The 25,755-nt window shown below is 39.6% G+C and overlaps 2 protein-coding genes across 9 annotated transcripts in view; one reads left to right on the top strand and one right to left on the bottom strand.

Annotated features, from left to right (window-relative positions):
• Positions 1-25,755, bottom strand: part of ATE1 (arginyltransferase 1) — a 146,709-nt gene that overhangs the window by 35,936 nt on the left and 85,018 nt on the right. The window lies entirely within an intron of this gene.
• On the top strand, positions 22,576-24,667 carry LOC308634313 (KAT8 regulatory NSL complex subunit 2-like). The gene is given in 2 exon segments (XM_081268123.1): positions 22,576-23,362; positions 23,364-24,667. Coding segments are annotated over 2 exon segments (1,461 nt in total). The 5' UTR covers positions 22,576-22,580; the 3' UTR covers positions 24,043-24,667.

The following is a 25,755-nucleotide window of genomic DNA, read 5'->3' on the forward strand; positions in this document are numbered from 1 at the left end:
AGAAAAGAGTCAAGTTAAAGAAGGGAGAAAATTCAAAACAAACAGTAGACAACAGAGTCATACCCAGAACTAAGAATTTCAACCAATCAACTTTTTAAATTACTTAAAAACTTTGTCAAAGATATACAAATGCCTAACCAGCACATGAAAGATGTACAAATCAAAACTGTGACAAATTACGACTGCGGCTCTTACTAAAGTGACTAAAAATTTAAAAGATGGAATAATGAAGGTTTGGCAAGAATTTGGACTACCTAGAACATAGCTATTGCAGGTTTAAAACAGAAGCCATTTGATAAAATATAAATATTCATGAGTGTATCTAGGATAAATTCTCTGATTGGTAATTTGGTTAAAGAATTTTACTTTTATCAATGACAAATTATTTTACATACAAGGTGTGCCATTTTACATCACCACCAGCAATGTTATGTATCCACATCCTTACCAAGACTGTACACTTCCAAAACTTTTAATCTCTGCCAGTCTGAACAATGGCATTTCACTGGTTTTAATTTGCATTACATTCTTTCCCTAAATGCAAAGAATTTGCCATTCCCGGTTCCATAAAATTGGCCCATTGTGCTGTTAGATTGCTGATCTTTTTTAATTAACTGAAAAACAATCTTTACATAGTAAAGAAATTAACCCTTACTTTATAAAATTCATTTTACATATTCCCTAGTTTATATGTCTTTTTATACTATGTGTCATACTCTTTGCCACGTGGAAATTTGACATGTAGTCAATTTTATCATTTTTTAAAAATGGCTTCTGGGTTTTTGCACAATAATTAAAAAGGCTACACTTGTTTAGAGATTTTAAAAAATATACTAGAAAATAATTTTTCTAATATTTTTATGGTTTCATAATTTTACATTATATTTATGCTCCATCTGGAATTTATTTTGGTATAGGTTATAGGAAAAAGATCCAACCTAATTTCTTTCAGATGTTTCCTCAGTACCCTCACCATCGTTTTTTGAACAATCTTCATTTCCTTCCCTCACTTAAAATGCCTCTTTGAGAACTTGCTAAAATTTTGTATGTTGTGAAGTCTTTTCTGGACTTCAATCTAGTTATGTGCCAGTGCCACACAGTTTTATATAGTAAAGCTCTGTCTTATATTTTAATCTCTGGATACATCTAATTGCCTCTCATCACTCTTCCTTTGCAGAATATGCTGGCTCTTTTTGCTTAATTATTATAGGATTTCATATTTGGCCCACATGAGTAAAGAAACAGAAATAAAAATGGAATGGCTTCTTCTTCTTCTTTTTTTTTTTTTAAACCGGGAATTGAACCCAGGGGTGTTTAACCACTGAGTCACATCCGCAGCCCTTTTAAATATTTTATTTAGAAACAGGATCTCACTAAGTTGCTTGGGGCCTTCCTAAGTTGCTAAGGTTGGCTTTGAACTTGCAATCCTCCTGCCTCAGCCTCCTGAACCTCTGGGATTAAGACATGTGCCACTGCCCTGGCTGGAATGGCATTCTTGATATTATAATGACAGTATACAAAATACAATACCAAGAACATCTAGTGAAAAAAAAAAAAAGTGTATCATCTTAAGTTAAAAAAAAAAACGAAGAAACCCCAAAATTGTACAAATGATACCATTTTCTAACTCAAGGTAGGAGTAAATGCTAACTGGCTAACACATGGCAAATATTAGAGGTGGTGGCGGTCAGGCAGGCCTAAACTTAGGAGTCCTGCAGGTTGAAACAGACCCAGTTTCCCTGTAAACATACTCCATGCAGATATGTGGATTCAACAACAGTCACAGGATTTACTGTCAATAGTACTGACAATAAATAATAGCAATGAGTACTCAATGAATCCTCACTATTGACAGGCACTAGGTGCTGGTCAGAAAAAGATGGATCAATGCATGCCTCTGGAAAATTCTCAGTCCAATGAAGGGACAGGACTGTGCCAAGAGGAAGCATAAACAGGAATGTGCAGAGTATGGCGCGTGCCACAATTCAAAGCTCATGTCCTCTGAAGGCAATGTTAGCTCACACAACGAGCAAGACACTGGCTTATCTCACTAAAAGATCATAAATGATAATCATAAATGATAATCATAAATCATTCTGACTTCTGCTCAAGTGATTTCAAATTTTTCGTTAGGCTAAAACATTATTTTCTGCCAAAGTACAAGTTCATTTCAGTACTTCAACTATTTTCCCAAGCCATTAAAGATGCAGAAATTCATAAACTGAACTACTTTAAAATGTATGCTTTCTAAATCAAGCTGACTGAGGAGTTAAAGGCACAAGTAGAAAGTGCAGGGGTCTGAAAGCTGCCCTGCTCTGTGTGCTGTAGGCAGATAAGAAATGTCTGTAGGAAGAATGTAATTACCTGTGGATTTGGACATACTTTCCTTTGGTAAGAAAGAAAAATATTTAATCAACCTCTAAGAACATTCATTCAAATTGGAACAGCGAGGTAAAAGATTCTTTCCTACAGTGGTAGCTTTTTGTAAATAAAAATCTAAGTTACCACAGACTTCTGAAGTACTCAAAATTCTGAAAACATGACTGGTCCAACAGGGCTTACTTCCAACTGCGTAGGGAGTTCTTTCAATGTGATGTACAACTTAGAAGATCAGTTCTAGACATCCTCAGAGCCTCCTCACCGCCCACCCCCCAACAAGAACAAAGTGGGCCTTACTAAGAAGGGCACCTTGGGCAGGTACCATTAAGGGCAGCCTAGTTCAAGATATGTTGCCTGGGCTGGGGATGTGGCTCAAGCGGTAGCGCGCTCGCCTGGCATGCGTGCGGCCGGGGTTCGATCCTCAGCACCACATACCAACAAAGATGTTGTGTCCGCCGAGAACTAAAAAAAATAAATATTAAAAATTCTCTCTCTCTCTCTCTCTCTCTCTCTCTCTCTCTCTCTCTCTCTCTCTCTCTCTCTCTCCTCTCTCACTCACTCTCTCTCTAAAAAAAAAAAAGATATGTTGCCTGCAAAGTTAAGAGTTAGTTTTAAAAAGTCCTGAAAATAGAAGACAGAACGCCTAATTTTCATTAGTATTTTAAAAAATCGGTAAGAAACAGCCGCACAATTCAAAGCCCTCAAAGGGAACTAACTGGAGCAAATCCTGTGATTTATAACTTCACCAATAATAAAGAAAACAAACTGACAAAGTGCCTCTATATTATGAGTTGCCAAAGAAGAGTTAATGTTCTACTCAAAGTATGGCTATAGGACCCAATGGCTTCCTCTCTAATGAAAATCACTTACACTATTTGTACTTACACTACATCTCCCCACTAAGAAAAAATTTAAATATGGTTACATAATATCTCAATCAATTTTGCTAAGTTGCACAGAATAAAAGTCTAGGAAATGCCAAAGTTAAATCTAAAACATTGAAAGAAAAAAGCCCAAAGCCCTAGCTGAACAAATTTCCTGCTCTGTTTCTATTAGAAAAGACTGTGTATCCCGGAAAAGGAGATGGTACAATTTTGGTTTTGGTCAATGGAATGAACAAAGACATTCTTCTCACTTGCATGCTTCAGACCATAATTTGAAAAGCATTACCATATTGATTTAATTTTCTACTCTATAAAAAAAATCACAAAATAAATTATGTGGAAAATATCTTACTTTAGCAAAACACAATAGTCTGAATTCAGTCTAAAAACTACATTCATTTTGATAGCCAGACACTAAAAACATCTATCACATCTTATAGAATAACAATAAATACAAGTATCTAAAGAGTTTGTAGAGGATGTATGTACATGGAAAGATTTGATTTCAAAATCAGTAATAATTTCAGCAAAGATACTTTAATGAACATCTTTTACTTCTAATGAAAACAAAGCAAACAACACTTAGAGATTTTCCCCAGTTACAATGTATCTAGTTAAAAATATGAATTTTTCAACAGCAAAATTATATTAATGATGTGGAGAAAAAATAAAAAATGGTTCTAGCAAACCCTGGCAGTCAATTTTTTTTGCAATGATTTTTATGATGTATTTCCTATACCGTAAAAGTCATTTTTAAAGTACACATTTCAGTCTTTCATTATATTTCAAGGCTGTGCCACCATCATCACTACATAATTACATAACACATTCATCAGTCCCCAAAAGCAACCCCACACTCATCCCCAAGTCACTCCCCATTCTAAGGGCCCTTGCTCTATTAGCAATCTGTTTCAAAATGGAGTATCTCCTCAAATTGCCATGCTTCCTATTTGAGTCCAAGTAAAGAATAAAGACAGGACACAGCCTATAAGACCCCAGGTGACACAGGCCCACGTCACCTTTCTGGCCTAGTTTCCTATGACTTCCCCCTTCTCTGCCATGCCACCTTGGCCCCCACACCGGCTTCCTGCATCTCCTGGAATAAGCCATGCCAGTTCCCACCTCAGGGCTTCTCCAGGCTGCTCTCTTCTGGTCTTAGAGGTATCCCCTAACACTGTCATCTACTTAAGTTTTCCTCAGTCACATTCTCAGGGAAACCACCTATCCTCCCTATTTTTCTTCCACAGAGCTTATCAACTTTGAGTGTTTTTTAGTTCCCTGTTCATTTACATCTATATGAGACTCTTGTTAAAATGCAGGTAGGAGTTTGCTTACTAACGTGTTCCAAAACCTGCTTAGTAAATAACTGGGAGAATGGGCAGGGAGCTGGCACTGCTCTCCACCTGCGCCCTTTCTCCCTCCTCTCCCCAAACACAGCAATGTTACTGTGTATCTCCTGCCTTGCACCAATCCATCCATCTGCAGTTGCCACACTCGTATCAGTGGTACAGCTCCCTATTGCTATTGTGTGAGCAGTTCTCAACCCTTGGGAATTATCACCAAATGCTAAAACTGCAAGTACATTATTATGAGAGGGTCTACAAGAGTTGCTGAAATTAAAAAGGGATTTTCATACTCAAGATGATTAGAAATGAGCTACTTGTGTCCATTTAATTCTCTTTTCCCCCCACAAAGCTGAAAACATTTTTTTCCCCCCACTGGCATATGTTCTCAAAAGGAGCACAGCCATTCAGGTTACATTTCACTAAAAAAAACAACTTGAGAAATGTCCTCTTCTGTTGGCAGAGCTGAGCAGTACCATCTTGGTTGGTAATCCTTAACAATGATGATTTCTCCCTGTGTTTGTTAAGAACCCAGTCCTCCTAATAATTCTTTGTATCATAGGAATTACATCCTGTAATAAGGGAGGAATGAAAACAGATGTTATTTCTATTGTGTGGATAAAACAATATCATTCATAGCAGTGATGAATTCTAAACTTCTGATTCCCTTTCTCACACCATATCTAAATCAAAAAATACTATTATTTAAAGTACTTGCATAATAAATTCGAAAAAATTCTAAGAAATCACTGCTTAGTTAGACATGCACTGGGACTGTGCCTGGCATCTAGGATCAGTGCATGAAATGGCCTTGGGAGGTGCTCACCATCAGTCAGGGTCCAGAAGGGGGTAATGGTGCCCTGGTAGTTTCCACAGCCACAGGAGAATTCAGACGACTGCACAAAGTGCTGGGGAGGTGACAAGAACAAGAGGACCAAACCCAAGCTGCTATGGAACTCAAAGGTCAAAGAATCATCTTCTTCTGTAACAGCAGTAAAGGTCCCTCTGCAATGCACTGCCAAGGCTGAGCAGCATTGTGTTTGGGAAAAACAGGCACCAACACCAAGTGCTGGTGCAAGACCCCACAGCTGTCTCCCTTCTGAGCTCCCAAATCATGCCATCAAAACTTCATCAAACAGGAGATGAAAAGGCAAATGACAGTGTCATCTTTACAGCTAGTATGTGGTCCAGCATCTACACAGCTTTGGGAGGCTTCATGTGGCCCCGCGGCTTCACAGTTTGGGGGGGCTTCAATGACACGTTATCTTCAGCTTTATATTCAAAATGTTAATGTCAGATGAGTTCTAAAGAGTAACTCTATCTTCTCCCTGAACAAATGCCAATTTCCATAAATTCAAACTTATTACCAGTTAAGTATTTTTCCTCTTAATACAGAATGATATATTTGAAGTAATTCACGAAATGATTCATCTATAATCGGTATTATCTGGAGAAATATTATGGAACCCAAGGTTTTTAAAATGCACTGTGGTTCCTCTTATCTTCTTAAATCTCCTGTCTTACTAGATTTCCATCAGAGTGCTTCTTACAGCTGAATGTACAACTGGTCAGAAATAAAAGATTTACTATTTACATTATAAAGGAAAACACCCTAGAAAAATCCTGAAAAAAAAAACCACTGAAATGACTAACCATCCACTCTTTGATTACAGTAAATCCAGAAGTACATTATTTTAATCTTTAAAGGGCTTTCACATCTTTTAAGTCATTTTTTTTTCCTTTTTTGGCCATGATAAATATGAAGAAACATGTGAACCCTATGTATTCAGGACTACATGCGTTTGCTGGGCTGAGAAGAATTCCCTTTGAATATTACATTTTTCTTTGTATAAGTTTAAACATCACAAATTAGAAGTTATTTCTTTAATTAAAGTATTTGAGACTGTTATTTTTTTCTCAAAAAAAAAAAATCCGAGAAAAGTAAAGAAATGCTTTCATATGATATTCACCCAAGTTAGCATTCTTGGCTATTAATTGGAAACATCTGGAGATGGGCTTGGCAGATTGCAATAAAACTGAAGTTACCAATTCACACCCTGCCATTTTGAGGGTATTTTGTTTTTACAGTTTTCAAATCAAAACCAAACGGACTTTCCTTTGAACTCTGGTCCTGAACCAAAGATCTTTATGAGATTTCACTCTCAAGAATACTTTATAAATATTTTGTAAAACAGGAATGTTTTCATGAGTATTTGAAACGAGGTAAACCTGCAAGTTGTTTTAGAAGTTCAAGTCAAATTAAAATGTGAGTACACCAAAACGACAAAATTATTTCAACATACATACACCCACCTCTCCACAGAGAATACCATAAGCAGGGAACAAAAAAGAGATTAACTAGACATTTAAGTCTTGTGTCAGGCAAAGTTGATATCAGTGTTGCTTCCCACAATAAAAATACTGATTTTACTAAAACCGACTGCTTAAAGAGAAGCTCTCACACGACCTAAAGGAAAATAGTTCAAAATAATCCATTAAAGTGGGCTGCGGCCCCAGAGAAAGTCAGAGTAAGGGCTTATTAGATCCAGTCCTTTCCTTGAAAGACAACACCAGTGGAATCCCATCCGCGGAGTGCGAGGCAGACCCCTTGCTCCTGATTTCATTACGTAAACAGAGACTGACTTTATCCGTCCCCAAGAGAGCGCTTCAGAAGTAACTCTAGCTGCTCTGTTTTCAAAAACTGTGTTTGGGTTGTGCCACGCTCAGCTGGTGAGGTGAGCCGAGACCAGTCAAGACAAAGGGCCTAAACATCTGAATCCATTTGCGTTCCCCAAACTCTGAACACCAACAGATGTCCTCCATGTGCGCCACGCTAAGCTTTGAAAATTTAAAAATACATATTTTCTCCACTGACAAACAGAAAGTGATGGTATTCTGTGTTTCTTTAATTAAAATCCAAGGGTTCTCAAAGGCTCCAGGACTTACTTTAAAGCTTCTTTAAGACTGAGCTATTTATTTTACTATTGGCAAATAATGGAGAATAAAGATTCTAATTCAGTTTTAATCACAATCTTTGCTTTTATTTTGGAAACCCTGAGTTAATCTTTTTTTCTTCTAGAAAACACAAAGAAAGCTTGTGAAGAAAAGATTCAGGGAGTCAACTTACAGCCCAAATTTAATTTCAAACTGAAGGGTCATAAGTTGAAAGGATGAAAAACACTAGAATGAAAGACGAAGGCAGAGGAAATAATACACAGAGAAAAAGGAAACCCAAGCTGCCTCAGTTTCTGTTGGAGAGTGCACATGCACATGCACATGGATAGTCATACACGTGTACATATGGATGTGATGTTCACTATGTTGATGAGAAGGTTCAGTTTGGGTGTTTGTTTTTTCAGCCTATAGTTTAGAAAATAGCACTGAGAGGCCTTGGTTCTGCCACTACCTGAATGGAGGCCACCTGCACCTGGAGGACAGTGAGGGGCTGGTTCCAACCTTGATGCTGGAATCCATCTCCCATTGCCACCAGACTGAGCTGATGGATGCTACTGAAACCGTTTACTGGCTCTGCAGTATCTACTGTCTACCCAGGAGGATCTCTTTCTAAAGTAAAAATATTTCATAGGCTTTAAATGATGTGGTTGTAATTTTAGGTATAGCTGATAAAAAATTACACAAGAAAAAAAGACACTCCACATCCAATAATGTTTTTAAATGAATCTGGAAGTTATCAATCACAATCGAACCCACGTGTCTGTAAGGCAACATGGGTGCGGATACCTTGTGACACTCCCTAGTTTAGCAGCACCAGGGATGTGCCTGACTATCAAGACCCACTTTCAGTCTAGCTCCTCATCTCCCACACTCTCACCCCAGGGCACGCGGCTGCCCTCCCCATGGGCATGATGGAGCCTAAGACTGCCTGCTCCTCCTCCACACCAAGGCCTCCATGCCCCGGCTTCTCCTGGCCACAGTGCTCCTGTCCTGGGCTCCACGGGCCATGCTGCCATTCCTGCATTCCACACGTCAATGCCAAACACGCATAGTCTGCCCGGCCCCTGGTGAACAGCAACACAGGCTGTTTCAGATAACCTTCTTGTCTAAAAGGGGAGGCAAGCTTTAAGGATATAATGGCAGAAACATTACTACACAGGATGGCAAATGCTGCAGAGGAAGCACATGGGTATAACAGAGAGCCCTAATCTGCCAGGGAGGGTCGGGCTCACACTCTGGGAGATTCCATCTGCATCTCCACAGAAGCCTCCTACAGAACTCGGCACAGTCCACAGGAGTTGTCCGTGTACATGTGGCACTTCTCCTACCCCAGATCAGCCCTTCCTCCAAATCCCAAATCAGAGTTTCCAAGGAGTGTTCCTTTCATTCCTTGTGCCCGGATTCCTTGTACGGGCTGAATTCTAAAACACTAAATATTTATTGAACTAAGCGGAGTTGTGTCAAATTATATTTCTTAAGAAAAGTAGAAAAGAATCCTAAAACCATATGGACTTCATATATATTAGTACTCAGTTTCATGTTAAAATTTTAAAAAGGAGGCAAGGTGAGACAAAACTTAAGTGACCCGATTGAGGCTGATTACTGCTAACAGCAAGATTAGAACTTCAATCTTTTTTGGTTAAAACTCCCCACCCCCCAAATAAGCCTAAGTATGAAGACCTTAATTGTGTCGGCACTGTCCCATGATCCTGCTTAGGAGCTATGCCTGATTAGAATCATTTAGGCCCTGCTCCTCAGAAACATAATCTTGATTTTACTTTTTAGCATTCTTTTTAAAATTGACACGCCCTGAATCAAACAAACTCTAAAAAATAGTTCCCAACAAATATACAGCTTTAATAAAGTCGGTCAGTGATCTCTAACTGATCACATCACCAACTGGAGCTGTTATTTTTCCCAGAATACAGAAACAGTAAACATTTTTCAATGCCTGAAAACCTTAATCGTAAAGGTCTGTTTAATTACACCCCTGAGGAAAATAAGAAGTTAGCCATAACCGCAGATTTTTCCCAAGGGTATGAGCATTGGTAATCAATCCTTTTTTCTGCCTGATGGAAAATTCATCACAAATGGCTTACACACCTCAAGTGTAAGGGTAACCTCTTCTCCCTGGACTGTGCAGCAGCGGGGGTCCGGGTGGGATTTGCGTCCTGTCCCCCTGGATGGCAGCCCTGTTCTGCATTTCTTGAAGGAAGGACCTAGTACAAAGCTAAAGCAGCAGCGCCTGAGGAGTACCCACACCTCAGCAAGCTCCAGATACCTAACAGGTTACCTCCTCCCCTCCTGAATGATCAATTAGCTGTGACCACTTTTAACTTAAACAGTCATTCAAAGGGTGAGCAAATCCAGTCCATTTCACAGAATTTCAGTGAAAGTGTTGTGAAAAATGCCTGCTGCTACCACCTCCAAAGAATCCAACAACTCTGGGGCACATGGATTCTTCGTTCCTTCTAAGACATCCGGTTATAAACATCATAAGTTGTCCAAACTCATTTAATCATGCTGCTGGCAAAGTTAGTAATAAAGATCCTCAAGATTAAAGGAATTATTAACATAAATCTTATAACTATGTCCCTCTTTAACTATTGGCCTATTATAAAACCATATCTGCCTCAAATACACACACAAATCTTTAAGATGTAAGGATTTCTAATATTTTCACACATGGATTGAAAATATTACTTAGGATTTATTTTAAAAGGTTTATATGAAGGGAAAGTTTTCAGTGACTATGTCATTCAAGTTCTTCTATAATGTCACCTATCTTGGACTCCACACAAAACATGCCATTTCCCAACAATTTGAAAGAGCCAATCACCATCTTTCCATCCAGTAACATTTTGGAGAAATCAAGAGAGTATATTATCAGTTTACCATATCAAAACTTTCTAGAACCTGCATAAATTAAACAGAAACTGAAAACTACAACTTCCAGTTGGGGGAAAGTATAATTCAGAGAAGTTACTATTATGGAGCCTAAAATCAGGGCATTAGCCAACGGGATGATTATGGTTTGGGGCTAGAAAAGTTTGGAGCATTGAGAGTGTTTAGAAGCTGCTGACCCACACGCCCAGGAACACGGCAGCTAGGTAACTCCAGGTGGTACACAGCACACAATCTGAAAGCATTTTTTGGTATGATTATGAGCTCACAGATCTGAAGGTGTTTAATGTGTTTGAATCCACTACAGTTATTATCATTTTTGATGCTCAAATTGTCCACATTCTAACCAGTGGGAGCCAATTTAAGTTGTCTCCTGAGTGCTTCCAACACATCCTACTAGTTTATGATCACTTCCCTGCTTCTCTTTATCTTCACAGAGACATTTATTAAAGGCGTTTCAACCATCCTCAAGATTCACTGTGCGCTTGTGAGTGGCAGTTGAAGATGTACCGCTGCATAAGCCAGGCTTCCATCCAGTCATTGACTTTAGTCTTGGGGAACGATAGGACCTGTGAACATCTGCATCTCCTCTTTCTGCAGTCACAGCATGAAGCACCTACATCAGGACTACAAAGAGTTACACGAGATAGAAATAAAACCTAGGCTTTCTACTGCTCTTTTATACAACATCCAGCCTTAACAAAAGAGCACATAAAAGTCATCTAAAAACCAGAATAAATCAGATGTAGTGGAAACGTAAATCTGAATAAAAGAACCAAATTAATGTTTAGTTTTCTCTTTCTATAACACTGAAGTTAAATTTTTTTAGTAAACATAATATGTAATTAAGTAATTTTAGTTTTAATAAAAATAACAAGCCAACAGTTCTCAGCATAACACTAAATTATTGACCTGTGCTACCACATCAGTCTTTATAATGACCCTACAAGGACTGGTGATTACTGTTTCCATTTCACAAAGACATGGAGGCTTATAAACACCTAAAATAAGAAATCAGATTTGAATTTGGCTCTTCCATCTTTGGGAGCTACATCTTCACTCTGCTTTCTTCTGATAAAAAGCTAATTAAAATGTTTGAATTCGATAGGCAAAAGTATTTATAGTCCAGTTTTCAACAGCTTTTTATTAAGAGAGTGTATACACAAAAATGCATAAGATTTACATTTTAAACATTTACAATCTAAAAATTCTAGTGTTCAGAAGAAACTGAAAAAGATAAGATTGTGGCACTGAGTAAAATGCTGTGGGCACCAAAACATTCAGTCTCAAGTAGTGTCCCCAGATGACCAGCTGCACAGGGACACCAGCAGCGGCACCACAAAGGATGGGGAAGAGACCACCTGACCCCAGAGAACAAACTCCACATCACCGACAGTGTGGCACCCTGACACCAGGACTCTGGGCATGATGTCCTGAGACTGACGTAGAAGCACCTACACAGCACTCCTGACAAAGATGATGAATCTTCAAAAATGTCCATGGTATGAAAACATAAAAACAAAATTACAGTTCTAGATTTAGTGATCTTTTTTAAAAATAAGTGAAATACATAATTCTTGACCAGATTCACGGTCGGGGGAGACATTATTGGGAAAACTAGGAAATTTGAACATGGACTGTCTATTTGGTTGTACTACTGTAAAAATATTAAATTCCTTGAGAGTGATCATGGTATTATAGTTAAGTATGAGAACATCCTTGTTCCATGCTGAAGTACAAGGCGTGACATGTTAGGATATCCGAAACACTTTCAAATAGGTTAGCAGGAAACACACATAAATTCTCTTACGCAATATAAACAAAGATAAAGCAAAGGTGGCAAATGCTTGTAACTGATGGCCTTGGATGCAGGTATGTAAGGTGTCCACTATTCTATTCTATCAACTTTCTTGTGGATTTGAAAATTTCAAAATCTGGGGGGAGACCAGTTCCAGGAAATACATACTTCTCTCTCTGCCCCCAGCACACATTTGTGTTCCTTTTTTTTTCTAGACATTAATTTGACACATTTGATATAGCAAGATCTTTTTCAAATGTTTATCCACTTTAAGAGCTGCTTGAAGACAGCGTCTATGTCCAAGTCATCAGCACCAGGATCCCAAAAAGCCTCAAATAGAGCAGGCCTCTATTTGATTTCACAAGATACCATTACATAGATGACAATAAATGGCTTTTAATAACACTTCAATGCACTTACAATAGAAGTATTTCCTGGTTGACAAAACCACATAATTCTTAAAATCTAGAACAATTTTAAACTGGTCATGTATCTGAAAAGTTACAGTAAAAAAAGAAAGGAAGAATTACGAAAGGTCATTAATCACCATATGTTTAGTTGGTAGACCACCATGGAATACCTTATGTTTTATTATTTCAAATGGCATAAATTTAATTTATATAGGTAAGAGTCCATTTTATAATTGTATCCCAAGTTAGTAATACACGGTCTAGAGACACCCAGGTAATTTGATCTTTGAACTTCACATACAAATTATCCATATAGTTGGATTTTGTGACTGTGAGAGAAAGGCAGGGAGGTACTGGATAATGCAGATGATAAAGACATTAATTTAGACTAGCAATAGGCTGGATCAGCAGGGGGGTAAGCCAAGAGTAGCTTAGTGGCACTCTGTGGAGTAGGGGTCAACAAACCATGGCCCCTGGGCTAAATTTGGTCTGTTGCTTGTTTATGTAAGAACTACAACCTAAGACTGGCTCTTATATTCTTTAATAGTTGAAAATAAATCAAAAGAATATTTTGTGCCATGAAAATCATGACATTAAGATTGAAAGTCCATAAAGTTTCACACAGTCATGCCTGTTTGTTTACATACTGTCTATGGCTGCTTTTGACACAATGGGACCATGAGGCCTGCAAAACCTAGACTATCGACTGTCTGATCCTTTACGGGGAAAACCCTGCTGACCCTACTGAGTACCAGGGAGAAAAGTTTCCATTTCCAGAAACGATGGGGACACCTGGGGATCTGTTCATCTTGTGACATTCATGAAGATCTATACTTTTATATACTTTTCTAAATGTACAGTGAGTGTGTCTTGAGAAAAAGTTTTTAAAGACCCTATTATCAGGGCTGGGTCTGTAGATCAGGAGCAGAGCTCTTGCCTGGCATGTATGAGGCACTGGGTCCGATCCTCAGCACCACATAAAAATATATAAATAAAATAAAGGTATTGTGTCCATCTACAACTAAAAAAAATTTTTTTAACATCTACTATTGCTAATTTAAAGATTTACAAAGGAGATAAATCTGATACTATTTCTCTAATTAACATTGAAAACTGATATTTTTATAGCTGTTGTCAGAATCAGGGTTTGACTTGGTGGAGTCCAGACTATGGATTGCCAGGGGCAGAATGCCCACATCAACCTAGGCAGGTCATTAGAGAAGGCTCCTGAAAGCAAGTGAAAGCAGGTCAGGCAAGCAGATGCCAACAGCAGGTTCCAACTCAAGCAACAGGAGCACAGCACAGATTCCAAAGCAAGACTCTAGCATTGAGGAGGACTAGAGGAGCGAGGCAAATTAACACCACTTGTAATTTAACGCTGATGGGGCAACTATAGAAATGTGCAAGCACAAAGCCATCTATGGTGTGTGGATCCCAAGAGGACACGAAAGCCTAAGGCATGCATGCTAGCAGGCCAAACTGACTTGGGAGACATGTTGAATCACAACTTGCTTATCTTCAACTATTAAATTCTTCACAGCAAATGTCAGCTTTATCTAAACTGAACTGGGAGAGTAGAGGCGACTAACTGAAAATGCCCAACACAGAATGTGTGTGAACACTCATACAGACACACACACACCTTAATCAGGCTTGCACTAACCGTACATTAGTTGGCTAATCTTTGATTCAGAACCAAGGCTTTTCTCTTAAGGTCGCACCACTGTGACTTTTAGTTACTGGTTCTTTAAAGTGTACGGAGAACCGAAACACTTAGAAAAGTGAAGAATCTTAAGGGCTGGGTGAGCATAGATCAGTGGTTGGGCTCTTCCCTCCATGTGCAAGGTCCTGTGCTCTATCCCCGATACCTCAAACAATAACAACAAACAAGAAGTATAGAATCTTTCCAGATTCTTATAGATTTTTTTTAACCCAAACTCTTCTAGTTCTCAACTAATTCAACAAATTCACAACTAATTCAACAATTATTTTTTTATGACTCATCTTTGGGTTTTTCCAAGGCATTCAAATTAATTTTAATGCAAATAACATTTTAAAATCAGTTGGTATTTAAAAAATGATGAAAACACACATGCAGATGTGCTAACATGTCACCCACCAGTCACCAGAACTGAGTACTCTGAGAGCCATGAGCACCACTGGGTGAGTTACAAAGGGAATGGAAGCATCAGCAGACAAACTGAATACAGAGGGCTCAGAATCAAGACCAGGGGCAGGGAGCAGCAAAGCAGAGCCCCGGCTGCAAACCAGGAGGAAGCCCATCTGCCACAACACAGCTATACAAGGTTCTTGTGTTTGGGGCACAGCTGACAAGATGCATCTGCAAGGGACTAAGGGACCCTAAAGGGACTGAAAAAAACACAGTAGAATCAAGTCAGGACAAAGTTACTGCTATGCTGGATGCCTAAGGGAGAACAACATTGAAAAGGGGGGAAAAAAGAACAAAAATGGCAAAGACTATTATCTATTTCAAGTCACTTGAGGGAATCCTCCTTTCGCTTACCTCTAAGGCAAGTTAGAGTAGAGCAGAACCTTACTTCCCTTAATACAAAGGCTGACATCACTGAGTTATTCAATTTCCCTTACAATGCTCTTGAAAACTTGCAAGGTAAGTTTGGGAAGTGCTGAAAGAACAAAAGCAATCTTTTATTGTTTCAACCCAAAATTTAAATAGGCACCAGAGATCAGCACTACTGGCTCCTAAAAGTAGAATAAAATATATCAGTATCTAAATAAACCCCAAAGTTATAGAAACAGAGAGACACACTTACGTTTTATCAGTTTATAAAAGAACTTAAAGGCAGTCAAGTTAAGTGAATTTTTAGTGTAAAAATTTTAAGAGACATATTAAAAATGAAAGTCAACTAGTTTAATTTTTCCAAAGCAGGAAGTATCCTTTGTTATATTCCTGTCTGTGTTTTACCAGTTTAATTTGAAGCAGCTTCAATTACGATATTTTCCTCTAGGCTCCTTGGGGAAAATGTCCCAAATGAACAGATACACAGTAAAAATGGGTTCCTGACATTTAATATGAACATTTAATATTAATATGACATTTTATATTAACTGGAAAAGGGTTAATTCTGTGTTAATGTCTCCAAAATAAATATAGAAAAAAATATTTTTCATACTGTTTTCAACAACAAAATGAAAAAAAATTTAATTGTGGCACCTTATAATATCAGGACACTTAGCCACTTAAAATAATTGTTTATGTAAATGACTTAAAAAATCATTCATGATATAGAAAGAAAGAAAAGAAAACCTTAAGTTATACATATTTACAATGCCTAAGGAATACAGAAAAAAGGTCTGCAGTGCCTTGCCCTGATGAAGACAGTTACAGACAACTCTTAACATTCCATTCTCTTCTCCACAAAAGAAATTATTCTTCATATAAAATTTTTAAAAAAGAACAAGTTGGGGAAAGGCAAATAGGAAAAGGGGAACAATAATTTCAAGCAAGGTGATTCTGCACTTGTACAAGTTATTTCACTCAATCAATTTTAATAATTCTTACAACTTCAGAAATGATACAATGTCAAACAGTAAAGGAGACTTCAGATGTTCTTTCAAGAACATTCATATACTTTCCTTGTGAAGATGTGCTGTGTCTGCTGCTCAAGCTGGTACACAACACAACAGTCCTGGTCCACCCATTGGAGCTACTCATCCAGAACATCATCCTTTCTTTCAAGTGGGAAACAGAAAACACACAAACCCATAATCACTGATATATGTACATACATGGGTTAGTGTGCATGCCTATGGAACCTCCTAGAAGGAATAAATATGCTCTGCATCCAAATCTTCATCTCTCAACACCATTATCCAATAAAAAGAGCCAGGACTGCCTGGAGAAGTGGAGGGTTCTAGGGCTGAGGCAGGGAAAATACAAGATAAACCTAGGCTATCTTGTAGCACCAGAAGGTAAGAAGTGTTCAGACAACAAAAGGACAGGCATGGCAGAAAGACACAGCGCCATCATGGGCAAAGCTGAAGTAATTTGAGCAAATAAACAGCCCCATAGTGGACTATAACCCAAAGTGTATGAGAAATACCATGCATCCATACCAACATAACACAAATGACTGAATGAAGAAATGGAGATGGGAGCAATCTTACTTATATAAGAATTATATTAAACATATGCTAGAAAGTCTCCCCTCTAAGAGGTGGAGCTAATCCCCCGAGCTTTTAGTGTGAGCCAGACTGAATGATTTTCTTTCAAAGAAAAGAATATGGAAAGGGGACAACAGTAACCTGGTGGTGGAAAAACCTGGTGTGGACACCCTTAATCTTTCAGAGGAACACCACCAGCTGTATCACAGACTACCGCTGACAGGATGCCACAAGAAGGGTGCTTCATCTCTAAGATACTGTTTCCCAAAGCCCATAAATGGTACTCGAGACATGAGACAGACAACCCCATACTAGAGGACATTCTACAGGAGATCTGGCCCGTATACTATCAAGACTGTCAACTTCAAAAAACAAAACAAAGGGGAGGAAGGGGAAGGGGGCGGGCAGGGGGTTAGAGAAGATGGTGGACATCATTACCCTAAGTACATGTATGAAGACACAAATGGTGTGACTCTACTTTGTGTAAAATCAGAGAAATGAAAAATTGTGCTCTATATGTATACTATGAATTATAGTGCATTCTGCTGTCATGTATTACAAATTAGAATATTTTTTAAAGTACATTCTAAAATAGCATTAAAATATATAAACCAGTTTAAAAAAATCAAAACAAAAAAAATATTGAGAAACTGTCACAGACCAAAGGAGACCGGGAAAACAGGACAACTAAAAATGATGTGGTATCTTTACTTGGATGCTGGACAGAGACAGGACATTAATGAAAAAGCTGGTGAAATCTGAATGAGTCTGGAATATAGTTAACAGACATGTACCAATATATTTCTCAGATTTTGACAAATGTATTATAAGATAATGCCAGAAGCAGCTGAAATTCTCTGTACTATCTAACTTTTCTGTTATTCCAAATAAAGTTCTTTTAAATAATTCAACTGCACTGTCTTATCAAAGTATCAAATTAAAATAACTTTTATATCAATAAATTAAGAAATGTCATATGGGTTGGCCTAAGACTCCTGGATTCTTATGCATGCTTTATGATGTGTGTAATTGCAGTGTCCCGAGGCTTCCCCTGATCCTGATATGAGGCCATGAGAAGAGCACCTCGGCCCTACTGGACTGTTACCAAAAGGTCATAAAGCACTGAAAAGCTGACTACCACACACACTGCAACCCAGTACGGAAACCAGAGGCTCACAGCACCCACAGGATCTGCAAAACAGACAGAAGACAATAAAAAGTACAAGAAAAATAATATTAACAAAGAAATGGACAGGTCCTCGCTCTCCTAAGACTCCCTCTACATATTTACGATTCCTGGGCTAATCAAGGTAGCCACACAGAACTTAAACTCTTCTCACCTCAAAATGCAGAGAAGTACAGTCAGTTAGTGTAAATAAATTATATATTTCTGATTTTTGTATTTTATTATTTTAGTCCCTAAGAAAATTCTTAAAGAACAAAAACTTTGGGTTAGGACTGTGGCTCAGTGGTAGCACACTTGCCTTGCATGTGTGAGGCACTGGGTTTGATTCTCAGCACCATGCATAAATAAATAAAATAAAGATCTATCAACAACTAAGGGAAAAATATTTTTTTAAAAATAGAAACTTTGTTGAATAATACATGAAAAAAGAAAATGTACATTTTCTAGTGTTCAATTTTCTATGACAGTACTGCTTCCCTTCTTGCTGCTCTTTCACCCTAATTTCCTTTACCAAATCCAAAATTTTGCTCAGCCAAATGTGCATTAAGTGATACAAGTCCCTAGAAAAATTAATGTTCAAATTAGTTAAACGTGGGTTGCTCCGGGTTACAAAAGTAATTACTACCTATCCTATAAAAACACATATCAACTCCTTATGATCACCCTGGCCTCAGTTTTGAAAGATTTCGGCCAAAATTTGAGATGGCCTCTCCCTGTCTTACAGTCTGAAGGTTGTACACATCTGTGTGACAGCCAATATTCTATTTTTCATTGTTTCTATTTTTTCAAAATTCTCAGTGAAGAAACCCTCAACCTCCATAATGTGTCTCAACACTTTAAAACCTCAAATAATATTTTCTATTATATGCTCAATGTCAATTTTAAATCAATATTTTTATGTAGCATTGGTTGCTTCAACACTAAATCTAGCCTAGACACCAGTGGGGTCCACCAACCATTCTTCTGAATCATCCTCTGCAATCTTGGACAACACATTAAAAACAGAGGGTGAAATGTCTTACTGTGTGGTAAAGATGGAAAACTACTCTCAGTGTGGGGTCTTCTCACTTACTGTTTCTACACAATAACCTGCAAGCTCCTTCCCCGTCATCCTTCACCACAACCTTGGGCAAGTAAGTGGATGACTTACCATGTATATACTGAGTACCCACAGGTCGGGAAATGGCCACAAGGGCTAGCTGCCCCCTAGCACATCCATGCTGCCCTCTGTTCGGGTGGCTCTCTGGGGTAAAGAAACAAAGACATTCCCTCAGGTGATCCCTGTGGGTAGCCTGTGCTCTTGAGGAAAGGGAGCCTACACAATAGGCAGCCCACAGGAGGTGTGGGGCCAGGGCCTCAGTGACTCCATGCTGCACAAAGGCCTCCTGATGAGAAACCACACCTCAAGACCTGGCAGGCAGGTGAGACAAGAGCTGTCCATGTCTCCTCTGCAGCAGGAGGCCCTCGTCTTTTTCATCTGCTGTCCGCTCCCCTACCCTCTACTTCTCTCTCATCTTGGCATCTTTTGATTCACAGACCCCTTTGAAAACCAGATGAAAGAAACCCATGGATTCCATCCTCGAGATAAATATGCTTGTGTACAAAAGTTTGCCTACAATTTCAAACTCTGGGACCCATGTTTCTGAAGCCCTCTCTGACTGAGTTTTGCTTACTGCTTCTTTGGGTGGCCCTGTATGAATACCTCCACTAACTACGATCCTCCCAGTCTCAATCCAACCCTCCTTAAAAGAGGACCTCTGGCTTGCTCACCCACTAGTCAATGGGCAAAGCTGTAACGCTGAGCCCTGCCTGATACTAATCCACCCTGAACTGGCTGTCTTGGGTCAGATACCCACCCCTGGCCAAGTCTACAGTGGGTAAGATGGCAGGGTCACATGGAAGGTGACCTCAACTCAAAGGCAGCATTTTCTTTAGTAGGGTCTCTAGGAACAGCAAGTTCCCTCAGAAAAGAAGAGGGGGCACAGCAAGCATCTGAGTGAACGGGACACTTCCCTGTTTAGGGAAAATACAACAAGAAAAAAAACTTGAGGATTACTGCAAATCACTACCTGGGTCACAGATTAATTGTAAACACACACACCCCAGCAGAATGACAGGAGGGAAGTAAAAAAATGTTTAAAAGTAGGGCAAGATGGAATACTGGAATCTCCAATTCTATTTTAAGAGAAGAACTGGTGGCATGGAAGGAAGCACATCTGGGGGGACACTGGAGGGAGAGGAGGCTGGGACGGCCTGGGAAGGTCCTGCCACAGTGGGCAAGACACTCTGCTTCTCCGCTTTCTTTCCCAACTACCTGCTGCATACCCAAGACAGGTAGCTACCTGAAGCCACTTCCCGTCAGCTAATGCCACTTGCTTAGACAACTGGCACCTGAAAGTGCTAAGCATGAAAAAACATCACAAGTGCCCTACTTTCATAACAGGAAGGTGAAGACTGAAGAAACACAACACACCCAGAGACCCAAGCTGTGGGAGCATGCTGGTGGGGTGAAAAAATTAGTTTTCATTCTAATAATAACAACAAAGAAGAATACTAAATAGTAGTTCCCCCTCAGCCCTGCTGTCAGTTCCCATGGTTTTGTTACCTATGGTCAGCCACAATCCAAAAATATTAAATGGAAAATTCTAGAAATAATTCATAAATTTGAAAAGCACACAGTGCTTCCTATACATGAACAAGTGAAAGTTTATTAAAATATTCTGAGAGCGCCCACATTTATATACTTTTTATTATAGTATATTGTCATAATTGTTCCATTTTGTAATTACTGTTGTTAAGCTTTTACTGTACCTAATTTATCATGTGAAACAGGTATGGGAACATATTATGTAGGGTTTGGAACTAGCTGCAGTTTGGGGTATCCACTGAGGTCTTGGGACAAATGCTGCATGGACAGGGAAACTAGTGTACCCCCAAAAGAACAAATTAAAATGCATATGTGCTTCTAACAGTTTCTTTAGTGTTAGCCACAGTGGATCTGAGCTCATGAACATAAGACAGGCCAAACATCTCTGCCTCGTTAAAGCTGAACATGATCGACTTAGGCGAGTAACACTGTAAATGTGACTCAGAATTCTCTGCACAGACCGACACAGTGCCCTCTGTACTAAAGAAGATGAGCTGAATTTAGCTGCTTGGATGGAAAGTCATCCAACTTACTTATTATCATGCTGTCAAATTTCTTTTACTACTTACAATGACAAGGAAAACAATGACTTATTGTTTGCCAAAATTCAGACCCCACCACACCCGGGAGAACAGGAAAAAGAAAACACCTTGGTAATTTTTTTATTCGTTTTCGCTGTTGCTTCTTTTAAAAGACCTCAAGATTTGCTAGGCAGAGCTCATTGCACAGAAACATTACTTACCTTTAGGTTGACACGGAGGTCACACATAAGGCCCCCCGCAAAAAAAATTTAAGGTAGTACTAGGGTCTTCCATGAGTTTATGGCTGCACAGGGTCATGAATTGGAACAAGAAACCTCTCTCTCGTGTGCCATACAGGACGATTTATTTCAAGCTTGTTATGGTGAAACCCAAATTAATCTTTCTATAAGTTCCTTTTTGACAGCAAGAGTCAAATTACCCGAGGTAACTGCACAACTGTATAGTCCTACAGACTTCAATGGCAAGTCAGTAACGCTTTTATAGGGGTCTCACACGTGACCTTAGGCCAAATAACTGACATTTGGGGCGAGATAATTTCTTGTTTTGAGAGGACATTCTGTGTATTATAGAATGGTCAGAGTATTCTTGGCCTCCACTCACTAGGTGTCAACAGCACACGCCCCTCCACCACCCTGGGGAGGCAGAGTGAAACTGCTCCCTTGAGAGAACCACTATTTCAGAGCAAGTAGGAAGAGCCAGAGTGGGTTCTTATCCATTTCACCTCACTGCCCTGCCATGGCTGATATGTTAGATCGTGAAACAATGTGATTTTGCTAAAACGGTAATTCAATTACAAGTTTGTATTACACAACTATTCAAAATGTACTACAGTATTCTTGGGAGGGGGAACATACACACACACACACACACACACACACACACACACGTATATATAGAGAGTATACTAGCAGTTTTTTTCAAGGATTTCATTTAATTAAATACTACTAAGTTTTGAATGCATCCCCTCCAGAATCCATGTGGAAGCTTAAGTCTGCACTGTGTTGGCCTTTAGAGACTTGGTTATCATGAGGGCTCCACTATTTGGTGCCTTATAAAAGGGCTGAAGAAAACCAGCTTAGGTTCCTCTTATTCTCCCATCATGTGAAGAGACAGCATTGTCCCTTTCTCCATATGAAGATGACATTCAAGGCACCATGCTGAAAGCTGAGGGAACCAGTCCTCACCAGATATACAACCACCAGTGCTTTGACCTTGGACTTCCCAGCCTCCAAAACCAGGGGAACTAAATTGCTGCTCTTTTAAAATTACCCATTCTCAAGTATAGCAGTAGAGACAGACTAAGAAATATTTCTAAATTAACCTATTTAAAAATAAATCAGGCCACTCTTCCCCTCGTGCTGCAGCCACGAGAGTCCTGGAGGTTTTGGTATGAACAGGATTCGGATTCACGTCTTGCCAACCAATCGGGAGAGGATCACCCCAGTGCCCAGGTCTCAGGAGCTCCTGCCTTGTTTGTTTACTCATCGACCGTGCTCGCAACCTCGCCTGGAGGGCCAGGAGTTTTGCATTAAGCATATCCTTGAAGACAAGAATGCACCCTTCAAGCAGTGTAGTTATATATCAACAAAGAATGGAAAGAGATGTCCCAGTGCTGCCCCAAAACCCGAGAAAAAAGACGGGGTGTCCTTCTGTGCTGAACATGCCCGTAGGAATGCCTTAGTACTTCATGCTCAAATGAAGAAGACCAACCCAGGGCCTATGAGTGAAACACTCTTGTGCCAGCTGAGCGCATATGCTAAGACAGAACTGGGCTCTCAGACTCCAGAAAGTAGCCGCAGTGAAGCCAGCCGAATACTGGATGAAGACAGCTGGAGTGATGGGGACCAGGAACCCATTACTGTGGATCAGACATGGAGAGGTGACCCTGACAGTGAAGCTGATAGCATAGACAGTGATCAAGAAGATCCCCTAAAACATGCTGGTGTCTACACGGCTGAAGAAGTGGCCCTGATTATGCGGGAGAAGCTGATTCGTTTGCAGTCTTCGTACATTGATCAGTTTAAACGACTTCAGCATTTGCTGAAGGAGAAGAAGCGTCGATACTTACATAATCGAAAAGTGGAACATGAAGCTTTAGGTAGTAGTCTCCTTACTGGCCCAGAGGGACTTTTGGCCAAAGAACAAGAGAACTTAAAGCGATTAAAATGTCTTCTATGGAGTAGAAGACTTGCTACACAGGCAGCTAAAGGAATGCAGAATGCTGGCCACAGACGGTGCCGCCCAACAGGCCCATACCACTCGTTCTAGTCAGAGGTGCTTGGCCTTTGTGGATGATGTTCGTTGTTCCAATCAGTCTCTCCCAATGACCAGACACTGCCTTACCCATATTTGTCAGGATACGAATCAGGTTCTCTTCAAATGCTGCCAGGGATCTGAAGAGGTACCTTGCAACAAACCAGTTCCTATAAGCCTCTCTGAGGATCCCTGCTGTCCACTGCACTTCCAGTTGCCTCCTCAGATGTATAAGCCCGAGCAGGTACTGTCTGTGCCAGACGATCTGGAAGCCGGCCCCATGGATCTGTACTTGAGGGCTGCTGAGCTTCAGCCCACTGAGAGTTTACCACTGGAATTCAGTGATGACTTGGATGTTGTTGGTGATGGTATGCAGTGCCCTCCTTCACCCTTGCTTTTTGATCCTTCATTAACCTTTGAAGATCATTCAATCAAAGAAATTGCTGAAGGCCCAGTGGATATCTTGGGCCAGATGCAAATGGTTGGAGATGGTTACAGGTCCCAGGGATCTCGAAATTCTGAGAAAGCCTGTGCACCATTGCCTCAAAGTGGATTGGCTACTGCAAATGGAAAACCAGAATCCACTTCTAGCAGTTGACAGTTTGTTCTGGGAACCATATGACTTCCGTGGATTTCACTTTCCCATTCTTCAAACAAGTATCTCTGATCATCTCTCACTAAACAGGGGCAACCCAGTTGTTTTGTTCTGGGTTATAGAATGCCGTAGTTAAATAAAACCATACATAGGTGGATGGGCCAGTAGTGTCAAAGTTGTGTTTCTTTCCACCATGGGCAAGGAAGATAGGGATTACCTATCTCTGAAATTCAGTATTTGGGACTGTGCCAAAGGGGAAAGTGATTCTTTGTAATGGGATTTCTTAAGTCACAGATAAAAATCCACATAGATGATTAGGTGAGGGTTGTTTTTATAAATGGTGCCGTTGAGATATTGGTCACCCCAGTGCCTGGTTATCTTTATCTAAAGGCCTACAGTTTAGCTTTTCCTCATCTCCACTTAACTGAATAGTTTGCACCCTTTCTCCAGTGAACTCCCATCCTTATCCTGAGACAGTTAAGGACTGGGCCCACCTTAACTATTCATCTTGCTTGTAATCTATGTAAATTTCTGCAGTGGCTATCTTATGTAAAATATAGTAAAAATTTATTGTATATAGTTTCTATTAAATGTTAAAATGTTATGAAAATGTAAAAAAAAATATAAATCTTTAATTCAAATTATGCCACTTATACAAAATTCAAATTCCATTTATGCTATATACAATATAGGATTGTTGCTTCAGAATTACAAACGTTCTACATTAATTGTCTGCAATGCCTGAGAAGAATCTGAAGAAAAATGAAAAGGGGCAAGAGTATCTCCACTGTTCATTTATCTGACAATCCAACCACAAAGTTTCTCACCCTCTTTAAGTAAACTATCTTTGATTAACACTGCCAAAATTATAAAAAGACATCCTGAAGAAATGCCAAACAATACAACTTTATCTGACACAGATACACATTTTCCTCCAGTCAAAACCAAATGATTCATCATCCTCATCTCTAGTTCACCCATGCATTCACTGAACATTTACTATAAAGTGAGAGTTGCTCCTAGGAGGAGTACGGAGCTCATGCCATCTCTCAGACGCGCGCAGGGAGAACAAGCACCTCTAACAGTGCAGTAAGCATTGGTACACCAGAACCACAGACAGGGCTCAGGAAGGACTCAACCAAGAAGAACCTGGGAGGGAAAAAGGGAGTAAAGGAGCAAGGAGAACCCAGCAGTTGGCTGAAGGGGGGAGCAGGCTACACAAAGCCGCCAAGACACCAGTCAGAGTCCACAGGTAGATTCCTCCAACAGCGCTGAGGACGGTTCCAATCCCAGGGCTTGAATACAAGGTAACGGAGGGACAAAAAAAAAAAAAAAAAAGCAGCAGCAGCAGCAAGCTGCTGCTTTTCATAAAACCTTATACATCCAAAATTAAGAACCAGAGCTCTAATTTACCTTTCAAAAACAATTTGAGCCAGGCAGGGTGGCACATGTCTGTCATCCCAGTGGCTTAGGAAGCTGATGAGGATGATGAATCTTTTGTCCTGACTGGAGGAAAATATGTATCTAAAACCAGCCTCAGCAACTTGGGGAGGTCCTAAGCACCTTAGTGAGACCCTGTCTCAAAATAAAATAAAATATAAAAAGAGCTGGGGATGTGGCTCAGAGGTTAATTGCCTCTGAGTTCAATTCACAGTACCAAAAAAAAAAAAAAATTTTTATTCTTGGGGGAAGTTAACATTAAAGATAACGAATAGC

This window comes from Spermophilus citellus (assembly GCF_964194105.1).
Source record: "Spermophilus citellus genome assembly, chromosome: 15".
Lineage (NCBI taxonomy): Eukaryota > Metazoa > Chordata > Mammalia > Rodentia > Sciuridae > Spermophilus > Spermophilus citellus.